The sequence below is a fragment of the Atractosteus spatula genome, chromosome 6 (genome assembly GCF_055471065.1).
Source record: "Atractosteus spatula isolate fAtrSpa1 chromosome 6, fAtrSpa1.hap1, whole genome shotgun sequence".
Lineage (NCBI taxonomy): Eukaryota > Metazoa > Chordata > Actinopteri > Semionotiformes > Lepisosteidae > Atractosteus > Atractosteus spatula.
In genome coordinates, this window is record NC_142711.1 from 14315213 (window position 1) to 14328930 (window position 13718).

At 40.4% G+C, this 13718-nt stretch overlaps 1 protein-coding gene across 3 annotated transcripts in view; it reads left to right on the plus strand.

The window, feature by feature from the left end:
- Positions 1-13718, plus strand: part of LOC148831859 (nucleolar protein 4-like) — a 117061-nt gene that overhangs the window by 78882 nt on the left and 24461 nt on the right. For 2 of the 3 annotated variants that reach the window (XM_088919294.1, XM_088919293.1), the window contains exons 8-9: positions 2246-2437; positions 6986-7099. In XM_088919294.1, the coding sequence (XP_088775420.1) occupies positions 2246-2437; positions 6986-7099 (306 nt within the window). The remainder of the gene's footprint in view (positions 1-2245; positions 2438-6985; positions 7100-13718) is intronic. The other variant, XM_088919295.1, reaches the window with a different exon arrangement.

Here is a 13718-nt window from a genome sequence, read left to right on the forward strand (position 1 = left end):
ATGTACTAGTTATATTGAACAGTTGTCATTGCAATGTGTATTTTTGAAGAAATGTATGACAGAAGCTTTGTATCTAACACAGAAGAAAGAGACGTTGAGGGCACTGCACTTGAATCACTATTTCTATGTCACAGGCCCGCTTGCTGTTCGCAGGCCTCTTATTTCCTTTTACAGCTACAGGATGTCCTGAAGTTGTTGCGAAGAGTAGTAATGCACTTTTCTAAGGTTCGCAACACCGCATTCATAATCATCATATGACACCCAAGCTTGCAAAGGCAGTGCACAATCAGCACTGTAATTGTTCTGCAATTTTGTAATTGCAAGCAGTAGAAATAATGTGTAAGCTGTACAGAGAATCAGACACTTGTAGCTCAAAATATTATTGAAGCAATATACCTATCGACTGTCATATGTAATTTATGCAATGATTATGTATTGGATTACATGAACAATGCCTTGTTAGGAATGACAATAAATCAGTATGATAAAACATTTTGTAAACATCTGCATTCTAAGGATACAAAGAGATCCTTGGTTAAATCAACTACCGCCAAATAGGCTTGATAGTCTAATTTGTGGTTGTTTATTTCCACTAAATAATTATTTCATATAAATCATTAAACCAGTTAATTGTCCGCTGACATATACAGTATCATGGAGTAGTTCAAGAAGGTAGCTGTGTCAGCATGCGTAGGCTGCAAAGGAACAAGTAAAGGTTTATTCCATGCTGAAAAAAGAAGAAAGAAAACACAACGTTTTGGGTGAGAAGAAGGCTCCACGGCCAAAACGTTTTGTTTTTTTTCTTCTCTTTTTAGCATGCAATAAACCTTTACTTGTTCCTTTAAAGCATCATGAAGTTTGTTTCCGAACACAGATGATTTTGTGAACAATAAGACAAAATGACTATTGCGTTCAACACTATTGTCAAGGCTAAAAATGATATCGAACAATACTAAATTAGAGAAAGCAGATACATACGAATACATAAAGGTGGCACATTCTTCTGAATTTGCTAGAAACGGTTATTGAGAAGTAAAAACATGTTCAACCAGGATCTGAGCCAGAACTGGGAGATCAAGTGAAACATTTGTAAACGCAGAAAAAATAATAGTTTGAGAAGTCCATAAAACCCTAACTAATGTCCAGGGTGACCGGAATGATATCCAAAGTTGGGAGCAATGTTCTCATGCAGATAAAAAGTCTTACAATTGGTGAGCCATCATATCTACTGTTAAGTGTCAAGGAACTTAAATTGTGATGCAGATCTGCCTTAACTCTTCATGGACAGAGAGAAGTAAAAAATGCAGCAGACCAAAAAATCTGTTTTGTGGTCATTTGTTGATCATACATCAATTTAATTGTCAGCACTATTGCAGTGTGAATCACACAGGTAGGTCAGTAGCAGAAGGTCCAAAAAACCAAAGGATCAGTGTGCTGTCTTAATCTGCTAATCTGATTTAGTGCATCTGAGGAATGTCTGAGCTCAGAGGAAACCCAGAATTTTTAAGAACCTCTTAAATTCTAACTGGGCCTATGCTGACACAAGCTACAAAGTGCATTTTCAAGTTACAGCAGAAGCTTGAGGAAGACACACAAAGTACAAACTTATTGTGTATTGACATTTTTGTATGTACAATATCAGGACTCGCAGCAACTTTTTCTAAAAAAAGGTACATGGAATTTATTGTGCAGTCTTGTTATATTGATGTATTTCTATGTTGAGCTGATTTTGATGTATTTTTCTTTAAATGTGGTAAAAAAAATCTCCTTATCTTGATTAGCTTTCTCTTAATTAGGCTGCTTAAGGACAGACTCTTAGGAGGCCAAACTAATTCTGTGCCGTGTTCCTATTACAAATTTCCTCTTCTACCAGTGCAACGCGACCTGTGGTTGTCTCAATCCACCTACTCCAGCAGGTGTATAAAAGAAACTGCTGTCCTCTGAACTAGTACACTAGCTTCTGTTCATGCTTTGTACACTGGTTGCCAGAGAGAGAAAGAGAAATGACTGCCCATACTGCGATGCTTATGCACATGTGATGTCGTTTGTGCATGTCCCTGTAAAGCACTGTGCATGTGATTATAACGTCTTGTGCAGCAGATATGCAGGGCATTATGCAGCCAGTTATGTAGCACCATTCAAGAAAAGCGTTGCACAAAATGATTGCCCGTAATACTGACTTGCTAGCGGAATAGAAGAGAGCTGCCCTCCAATCCCTTTTCCTGTGTCTCCCTCTTGCCAACAGATGTTTGTCAGGCTGTTTGTAGATGAGAACTTGGACCGAATGGTCCCAATATCTAAACAGCCCAAAGAAAAGATCCAGGCTATCATTGACTCATGTAGGCGACAGTTCCCTGAGTATCAGGAACGCGCCCGGAAACGTATTCGCACTTACCTGAAGTCCTGCAGGAGGATGAAAAGGAATGGTTTTGACGCGGTGAGTCCCTCATGTGAACCCAGCCCCAGCCTGCATCCTCCCAACTCCTGCCATATACATATACAAGTACCTACTGTACCTTTCTTTTACTTTTCCTCGTTTTTTTTTTACAATTGATTTTGAAAAAACGTGTGGTTTTTTTTTGCAGTGTTGTTTTATTTTTCTCGCCCCAATGAGCATCAGTACCCTTTCATTCATATCATTTTCCCCTACCATTGGAATGAAAAACAATACCTTCTGTAAATCAGTGCCTTCTGATGCATGTTATTCTAAGAACTGGCAGGTTTAAAATCCATTCTTTACTTTGTTTCAGAAAAAAAAAGGCTCAGATCTGTGTTTCTCTAGCCTATTCAGAAGATTCTGGCTTTTTAAGAGAGAAAAATACTAATTTTGCCTTTAAATCCTAGAGTACGGTTTGTTAGACATACAGACATATCTTTGTACAGTATTTAATATAAATGATATTTAACTTTTTCCTCCAGCCTATAACACCTTTGTCGCAAATTCTGGTTATTACGAACCTGAGAGAGATTTCCGTGCTTGAATACGGTGAAAATAAAATTACGCAACTGACCTTCTGGGTTTTTAAAAATGAAAAAAGGATCTGTGACCCTCTCAAGATAAAGTGGTTTCAGAAAACGGAGGGAGGCAAGATAAGATGGTTCGTCATAGATAATGATATGCTAGTGGGGATTTTTGAAATGACCTAAACCATAAAAAAATTACCACTCTGACCATAAGCCATGCACTTAGTCTTGTGTATTAAAATAGTGTAGTTTTGCAGATGTTAAACCAATTTTGAAAGTTAAACCAATTTTGTTTTTCTAAACCTTGCATGCCTTTATCTTACAATGGTCTTAGGTTGGTGAGTGCATATATAAAAGTTTTGCAAAAATGCTGGCTATATTGTCATCGTTTTGGAAGAGCTGTGAGGTTAGAGGTGAGAAATCAGAGCATGGTACAGTATACTGTACTCGATTTTGGCTGGCTCTTCCCAGCTCGATTACTTAAATCAGTATGAGTCTGAGCCTCAGGAAGAAGATGGATACTACATTATTTAGTGTTAGAAGTGCATGTGACTGTTAGCAGGAGATCCATCTGTCCGTCCATCTTCTGGTTTCGTGTGATCAGATTTGTGAATATTTCTCGCTACGCTGATATTTATAAATATCCTCTGTCTGAGAGTGAAGCTGTGGGGCTGATAAATGAATCACCATTTTACAACCCTTTTTTAAGAGAATAGTAGTTTAAAAAGAGAGTTTTTGCAGCTCTTCAAAACAATCTGTTCTATCATTTTGCACACATAGTCATTTTAAATAGTCAGATTTAAAAGTACTGTACTTAAACCGCATTAAAGGCACACCATTTATTCAAAGTGAATGTGAGGGTAATTTTGTTCTGAGGCATTTAAATTGGAGATCTATATCCACATATAAATCAGTATCATTTTTTATTTTTATATGTATAAGATCTAATATTTTAACCAAATACATCATACAGCTGATGTTTTCTAATCATTCACCAACAGCTACAGTAAGTACAGCTGCTCATTCCCCAGCTGCATGTTAGCATTTTTTTTTTAAAGAATTGATGCAGTTTCAAAAAAGGCCAGTGCGTTACAACACAAAGTACTCAATAGGGTTCATATGACTCAACAGCCAGTCAGAGTCCATCCCTGACACGACATGCAGTTTGTGAAAGAAAGCACTGATATCTGGACATATGGGTGAATAGACACCCACCCACAAGCAGGCTTGAAAAACCTCCTTTGGCTTCTCAGCTTCACTGAGCTGCCTCGGTAATAGGCCACTTGGGTCATTCTTCAGTTATCAGAGATTTCTGAGCTGCTCCATCTCCTTCTCCCAGACCAGCAGCACGAGCGCGATGTAATTAAACCCGCGAAAGCGAGGCTGTTTTCCGTTTAATTGTAGCTGAAGAGCTGCTTGCTAAAAATAAATAATAACAGGGTTGGAGAGCGGACAGTGCCCCGCGAGAGAGATTTCCTGACATTCTGTGACCCATAACCAGGCCACGGCTGCTATCCCCCGAGACACCTGATGGAGCCCCCTCTCGCAGGCTCTGTGGTAGCCTGTGGAGAGGAAGGACGTGCACAGCCCGAGTTTAACGAGGATAAAATCCATCAGGCTGAGCGCACAGAAAATGCCCGAGGCGTGCTACTGTCAGTTATTTGCCATTTGTAATCTCGGTAACACCTCTAATAGAGTAACCGAGCAGGTTTAGCCTCAAGGAAACGGGGAAAGCTAAGTCTCGGAAGAGCTCCTGTTGATTTTGCGTTGCATTTTAAATAATATTCTTTGGGGTACTGCCACACATTTCAAAATTGTCTTGAGCTGTTGGACTGTGGTCACAGTTACACATTAGTATTTGAAAAGCTTGCTTGACACTGCACTGTATATAATACAGCTGTAAGCTAATGCTATTTCTCTTCTTTTCTGTGTCCCCCAACCTTTTCAGCTTTAAGACTTGGGTAAAACTGCAGCCCCATGGCTAATGAGGATTACCTTATAGATAGGAATATGCTGTATGATTGTATCTATAAAATATATAATGCTAAGGATAAAATAAGAAGTTACTGTATTTCACTAGGGTTTTCACTTTGTGTTGTGAAGGCAGTGTGGCTTTGGTAAAGTTGCGAGATGACTATCAAGGTGAAATCAGAGATAAGGCCAGCCAGGGAGAGTTAGAATAATTGATTTTATTAGTCTTTGAAACCCAGACTTTGACTCTTAAATCTTAAAATAAGTATGATTAATATTTTAAACAGCACTGATGGCAGGACCGGAATGCATAAGTGGAAAAGCTGTAATTATACAGTATATAAACTGTAGAGCATTTTTTCCACAACATTTGTAGTAGATACAGTGATGTTAAAGCCTGCCTGCCAAGTGAGAACAGGGAGTTTAATCCAAGTATATTTGACTAGCCCTGCAGAAAGTCCGACATGTATCTTGAACATTTTCTAAATCCCTTGCAAAGTTTGCCAGTCAGAAGTTTTGGCTTTGGGCAGACTGTAGTAACATGCAATATACTGTATATGTATTGTCTTGTATCTGAATGCATACAGTATGCAATACAGTATACTGTACACGCAGACACAGATATTCTAGCAGTGCATGTTTTCACAGAACAAATGTAGTCTTTGGTCATTGTTCTGCAAGCCAGTATTCTGAAAAAAAGATTCTTTATTTCCAGATTTCAGAAAAAAAACCAAAACAAAACAGTTATTAGTTTTGTCTTCTTTGCTAAAAGCATTTTGAAACAAACCAGCAGCAGTACTTTGAAGGCTGTTCATTGTTTCAGCGAGCCACAAAATGAAAAGCCTGTGCAGAGAGCCTGCGTCTGCAGGACCCACAGGGACAAAACCACACAGCCATCTGGTCGCTAAGAGGAGCTTTAAAGCCTCGCTTCCTTTTATGCCTATTAATTGGTAATAATTAGTCTGTCTTTCTAAAGGCAGGGGAGGAGCTTTCCTGCCCTCTCTGGAGATTGAGGACATGGTCATCACAGCTGCCGCAGGAGCACTCTTTCGCGAAACGGCCCCCCCTTGTACTGCGGGTTACAAAAGGATAATCCCCCGGCCACACGGGTTACAGGGGCTCAGGAAAAACTCAGCTGCCAAGAACAGAAAAGCCGTAAAGACTTCCCTCTCTGAAGACACTAACCTCCAAGTCCCGCTCATGGAATGTGGATTTTATTGTTGTGCTTGCGTCATTTTTGTCCTGTGTGTCCCGTTTTTTTATGCACGTGTGAGGTCTGAGGGCCAAACAGCATGTGTCATTTCTCCTTCTCCTTTCCTGCATACTGTACGTGTGAAAGTGCTTCCATGAGGAATGATCTTCCCCGGGGAGCATCGTTCCTCCCTAACCGCGTCTGCCGCCCGCTGTGCACCAGGAAATACTGCAGCATCATGAACACACAGATGCTGTCCCGGCGGATTGTTTCAGAGTCGACCGCGTCACCCTACCCACATCAGTTATCAAACATCTATTCAGTTGGTTTTTTTTTTTTAAAAAAATGATTGCATTGTAGAGTGGTAGACCTTCACAACGATAATGATAACTCCGCACAGTTGTAAAGTTGAACTTTCGCATAGTTAGCCAGTAGTTCCCCCTGTACGCTTTGTAGTCTGCGATTGGAATGCAACTTCTTAAATGATAGCCTCTTAAATGCCACTTCTTGAATTGTTTTGTGTAAAGGTTAAAAACCCCAAAAAATCAAATAATGCGACAAGATAGTTGCTGCCATCCTACAATCTCGCCAATCACATCACACGCTTTCTTTGAAAAGTAGGTTTCCTGGTAAACGAGACTAGATCGCCTGGCAAGTTTTCTTCCAAAGTTGTGGTCTAACAGGCCTCTTTTGCACCGGCCACGTCATGGGTGCCGATCGAGCAAGACAGCTTAAGACACTGCCGTTTCACTGCATGTTCAGATGGCCAATGTATGGTGCACATGTGAGTGTAAGAAGAAGAAACGATGAAGGAAATGAAGGGTGACGGATCTTGTCCCTGTTCCATTTCTCTTGCAGTCCCGCCCTGTTCCTTCTCACCTCACGTCTGCGGCCGCAGAGAATATTCTGGCCTCTGCCTGCGAAAGCGAAAGCAGAAACGCCGCTAAGAGGATGCGTCTGGAGAGACCGCAGGTACTGACGCGTTTCTGCCTTACAGGAGCATTTCGGGCAGTACTGGCTATCGTTCTGCATCGGGCATTTACTGCCACGGCCTTTTGTCTCTCCTGATTGGACGCCACAAAATGAGCAGAAATGTGCATCTAACAATGTGGACAGCTAACAAAAAGCATGGGATGTCCTACTTTAAACTTTCAAATGACACGTTAATACAGCTGACATACTGTATAATTGTGTCACAGAAACAGATGTGCACGGGAGATTAAACGTGCATTACTTTATTTGCTTAGCACATCAAGAGACAACCTTTCCAGATGACAAAATGTTATCAGGATAGACACATTGTTATTGGAGCAGCAACAATATACAGCACCTGTCAAGTGATAGTACAGAAGAATGCTCAGATGTGTTTTGCAGACATTTTTGTCTGAGGATATACTGCAAAAGGTTAAGCAAAGATGATAGATAAAGAACCCTTGGAGTGCTCCAAAGATACAGCCACAAAGATAGACTCTGGTATCATCCACTTATGGTCCTGACCTCCCAAAAATCAGACACATCTCTGAAATACATAAGAGTGGAAGTTGGAGAGCCACCAAAATAACTGACTTCTCGACAGGTAGGCCTTTGCCTAGTTGGTTACAAATTGCTACATCATTGTGAAAACACCTGCAGCAGGTCTGGGGCGTTGTGTCTGAACACCAGTGAGGAAATGCACTTTTGCGTAGTTTTACACTTGTTTGCATAGGAGAACAGGAGGCACTTCTTTACACAAAGGGTGGTGGGAGCGTGGCACAGGCTACCCAGGCTGATACCCTGGCTTCTTCCAAGAAACACCCCAAAGAGATCCTCAGATCACCCAGCTGCTAACTGACCCACAGGCTATGTGGTTTGAGTGGTGTAATGTTCTGTTGTGCACCGCGCTGGTATTTTTGTTGTTTAATAAAGAGACTCGGAGAAGGGGATATGATTACTCGTGTGTCTTTACTTAATCGCCATCTTAGGTCGACGGACGTCACACACTTCTGGGTATTATGGGTAATGTAGTACACAAGCAGCTCGACATATACAGCAAGTATTACATGTGGCTTCCTCTCCTTTATAACCTTTCTCATGTTCTTTCCCTACAGTATGTACTCATATGCAGAATGAGCAGTACTGCATGTGCTGTGTACTAAAGACACTTTTGGCCAGGAAATTATTATTTTCACTTGCAAACTCCACTTTTCAGTGGCTAGCACACAATCATCTCTTTAACCAAACAAATCCCCAGACCTTTAGCAATCATTAAGTGCGCACCATAAGCATCTGGGGCAGATCTAATGTAAACTGAGCATGTTCTCATCCATCTTTTCCCAGCTGTTGCAAGTGTAAATTTAAACTTTGTGAGTCATTCTCTCTGCAAGAGTAGGCAGGGTTGCAGATTAACTCCCAAAAACAAACTCCTCCTTGGGCTCCTGCAGGGGTCTGGCAGGCAGATAATGCTGCTTGTGTTTCCCTGCCACACTAAGGAAATACCTGTCTGTTTCATGTACTGCTCTGCAAGGCAGTCTAAGAGCCTTAGCTTCAGAGAGGCAATTTAATTCTAATAATTACCATGAAATTCTATAAAAAGGGTCAAGATACTGGGAGGAGAATGAGTCATGTTCCTGCTTTTGTAAATGGTATTTTTTTGTAAGTGACTTTGTACGCAGTAGATTTATGAAAGCAGGCTTATTATAGATCTGTTGCAAATTAAGCAGTTTTAAAGGGGTTAACCCTAAAAAAAAACAGATGTTAATTAATATTAGGAAATCTATAGCTCAGTTCTGTTTTGAGTGATATGTTGCAGCATTGGTACTAATAGATCCTCCCATATTTAATAACCAATGAGTCAAATACAAGATTAAGATGAGCTGGAGCCTAATCTGACCGACCAGTGGCCATAAGGTTATTGCCTCGCTGATAATAGATGCATCTCAGAAATAATTTAAAACTGTATTCATATATTTCCAAGTCATGTCTGTCCATTAGCGCAGCTGTGTCAGAAGATTCTAAAAGAATCCAATATACGAGTTCAATAGATGTATTTTTCATCAGCTTCCACAGTAATTCCCTAAGATCTTTTTCTTGTGTTCGTGCTACAGACTGTCAGATCCTTACGGGGTGTCTGACAAGTGTGCTGCAGACAGCTCTGTCATATCCAAAGTTACACTAGCCCAATTTAATCAGAGACAAAAGTGTACCTTTTTTCAGTTGGTAGCCCTACCTTTCCTGCATCTCCCAGAAATAAGAAATGTGCTTTGTGTTAATAAGCACTCTTTTATCAAAGGCATGTGTGGCTTGTTAGACCAGCAGTCTCCCAGATCTCCCTGAACAGAGAGTGGTTAATTCCTTCAGGGAGTATGAAGGGGTGTTATCTATCCTGGGAGACGGCTGACATAGGTTAATTCCTGTGTGAGTAAGTTTCAAGAATCAAATGTGAATAACATTCTTACTCTTCTGTGGCACCTTTGCAAGAACTGTTTGACAAATTAGTGGGTGAAAGCGTCGTGTGGATTCCATGGATACCAAGCTTTGAGTTTCAGGTTTTTTTTTTGTGACACCAGAACCAGAAAACAAATTTAATGAGCTCCTAGAAGAACTGAAATCCTTCAGTGGACTGATGGCGGACCTCCCTCAAGTGTTTTTAGATGCATGGAGGAAGGGTAGGACAGCAGGGTGGCACAGTGGCTAGAGAATGGCTGCCTTGCAGCACTGGGGCCCTGGGTTCCAATACTGGGATGCGCTCTGTGTGGAGTTTGCATGTTCTCCCTGTATTCCTCTGGGTTTCCTCTGGAAGCTCCAGTTTCCTCCCAGTCCAAAGATATGCTTGTAGGTTGTCTTCTGGGAACATTAGCTCTGGTGTGAGTATATGCCCTGCGATGGACTGGCTTCCCATCCAGGGTGTGTCCTGCCTTATGCCCGCTGCTTGCTGGGATAGGTTCCAGCTAACACACATGGCCATGAATTGGATATAGCGGTTAGAAAACAGATGGGTCGATGAGAAAGGGCATAGACAAAGCAGCTGGGTCTACTGTATAATGTCTATTGTATAGGAAAGAATGGGCTAGGATTCGAGTAAGGTGAGATAGTGTAGCTGTAAAGTAAAATGGAGGCACTTCATAAAGTGATGATGATGATGGCGACGCTGAGAAGTTTAGAGCTAGGCCCTATCATTTGAAAAAGTAAATGCAGGCCGGGTGCTAAACAAAGCAGTTTTTTTTAATAATCCTCAAATAGATTTTTTGATACTGATCATTTTATTAACCTAAATTCCAGAAAAATGAGTCATCTTTAATTTAAAACCTGGAATGTGCAGTAGTTTAATAAAGAGAACAGAATAATTGTTTGAAGTTAATGGACTAAAATCCTCTACATTATTCCTATAATCTAATTAAAAAAAGATCTGGTTTGCACATTGCAACCTTAAAGAAGAAAGTTTATTTGGTATATTATAGAAAGTTGCAATGTCAGTGCTATAAAGAGAAGGGAACATGAACCTCCTTAGAGAATACAACCGTACTGTGTATAAAAGGACATTTTCTTAAGAAAACCACCACTCTATGCTTGTATGTTTTGATAAAAAATAAAAAAATATGGATTTTCGATTTGATTAAATGTCATTTTGATGGTTGGATCTTTTGTGACTGAAAGTGACACTCGTGGCTTGACTGCTGTGTAAACATCCTCGAATCATTTAGCTACTAACTACCAAAGTACTAGAGGATCAAAAAGGTCCCCTCTCGTTTGTAACCTTTTTTAAATTCTTATGTGTTGCAAATATACGGGATATTATTCTTCCACTGTAGTTCACACTGGCCTGTGACTTTCACAGTAGACCCCTGTTGATCGCCCTTTTTTTTTGGTGTTCATTATAATATACTCTTTTTTAATTCTTTTTTTAATTACTGTATTATTAGATTATTGATGGATTCCACTTTAGGAACACTCACTTGAGTTTTATAGGGATGTGTCACCTGTGAATTCATTTAGAAGGAGTTCTAGTTCCTTAAATAAGTGCATAATTAACTATTAATTAAAATTTGGAAGAGGCACATTTTTCCCTGTTTTTATTTGGCAAATATTAGACACATTGAAGTTGGAGGTCTGGCTTACAGCTAAACTCAGAACACAGTACAATGCTGTTCACTGAACATTGTACCAAGCAGAATGTACTGTAAATTGAATCTTGAAGCATCCCAGGATACAGAAATGATGAAATGCACTGAAAGAGTCTGGGATAAGTCTCCTGTAGTCAAAAGAAAATGAACCTTGCTAGTTAATTTCACTGTTCTGCTTTTTTGGGTGTTTAGTATATGGAGGTAAAAGGCTCTTAGGTCGCTGACAAAGCAATTACATCCCAGACACACATGTTGGGAGCTGACCTGACACTTGCCTCTGGATAGTTGTCATAGCAGCGGCCTCAGTAGAAAGGATTTGATGTTTATGTCTTCCACAGAGAGAAAATCTGGCTGTTGTGCTGTGGCCTACCATATTTGTGCTTGTAAACACAAAAAAGCCTACCCATTTTTATGGCTTTCTAGGCTGGTGAGGAGATCATTTAGAGACCCTGGCTCTTACTCTGGTTTACACATTTAGGCATATGTTAATGATCTACTGTCAAGCCATGTGTACAGCTTGCCTCAGCATGTGGTTACCAGGATACACACAGCCAGCTGCAGCAGGATGTTTAGCAAACAGAAATGTGTTGACCGAAGACGGGGCTGTCTGCTATCAAAAAATAGGCACCTGTTTCCATTGCATAGTATGTATCCTCTAGGACATCATGCAGATCATCTGAGTGGGTTGGCTTAATTTATCTAAATGGTTCGCACTCTCTTCCAGAAACACAAAAACACTTTGTGTCTGCTGACGTATTAGTGGTTGACAAAATCTATGTACATGTTGTCGAGCGACAGTATGTATGTATTGTTATAGTGTAACCCTTTGATTGCATACTACTGCTCAACTTTCCTTTCTGGATTTTCATACCGGGGGTGTGTTTTGTAAATGTGCACTTGCATACACATACAAGAGAACTATATTCAAATCAAATCACAAAGGACACCATATCCCATATCCTCAAACCTCATTGCTTCCGGCTTTCAATTTCAAATGCATAAAAACTATTCAGTTGTTCTTCAAACTACATTTGTCAAGAAAATCTAGGACAAGAAATCCAGGGAATAGTGCCTATGCAGTATATATACAGGGTGTGTCTTTAAGTATTTCACTATCTTGCCTGCTCACAAACATACAGTACACAACATTTATTATTCGTTACATACTGTACACTGTATATTTGTCTCTTCTTAATCACAGAATATGATAAGGACCTTCTTTGCCAACCCAAAGGAATATGATACCCGAAGAAGGCTTCACAGCCAAAACGTTGTGTTTCTTCTCTTTTCAGTGTGGAATAAACCTTTACTTGTTCCTTTGCAGCCTTCGCTTGCTGATGCAGCTCCCCACTCAAACTACTTCAGCCCAAATGAATATGGCCTGTTTTCTTGATACACTGTTTCTCCACAGAAGATGTATACATATATGTATAGTGCAGTATGCATAAAAGAGCATGTGTGCATGCACAGGAAAGATCATTTTGCTTTAAGGATGGGACTACGTGCCTGTCTTTGAAAATACTGTTGTTATGCCTGTAGCTGAGCAGTTTGTCGAGATAGAATAGGTCAGTGGCCCATCCTTATACTTGAGAGGCTTAAGTCTCTCTCCAGTAGGTAAGTGTGCAGCTGCTGCCACTTGGATATTGTAAATGAGGGCTACTGCCAGCACACAAGAACTGTTACAAACAGGAGAAGGCCACTCAACCCATCTAGCTCATTGACCCAAGGATCTCATTCAGTCATTTCATCGGATTCAGCGGCAACATGGCTGCATAGCTCGTTCCACACTCCCACAACCGTTTGTGTAAAGAAGGGCCTCCTGTTCTCAGTTTGACGCGTCGTCCGACACATTGGTTCATACTTCACGACGGCTGCTGGAAAAGAATTGACTTTGTCGATGCCTTTGAGGAATTTGAGTGAGTAGTTGGTTCGGGCATGAAAAGGGTTTTAGTTCTTTTATCTTATCAGAGTTGGACAGTCCACCGCATCCTGCTGCTGTTTGCCGGACCGATTCCAGAGCAGGGAGAATTGTGAGCGTTGTGCTTAGTCAGTTCGTCTTCTCTGGGTGACTTTGTAGTCTTGAAGTACAGTATTTGTGTGTATTTGTTGTAATTTTATATTGACATGAGTCCAAGATGTCTACTTTTATGTTAAGAATCCTTTTTAGTTATTTGCAAGTATATATTTTGGAATCCTGAAGCTAGAATCTCTATCCTTTACTGCTTTTTCCCATATGCATATATATATATACAGTATATATGGATTTATGCTAAAAACTGTCCACGTGCAACAATAACATAGCTCTTGAGTCCTGGCTTTAATTCTGGACTGGGGGTGCCTTCAAGGTAGAATTAGCATATTTTCCACCTTTGTGTGGGTTTTCTCTAGGTGTTTCAATTTCTTCTAGCCTTCTAAAGACTTAAACACATAGAGGGTAGTTTATTCCTGTTTGTGTCTGTCTCGTGATGGACAGCTGTGTGGTCCCATGCAGG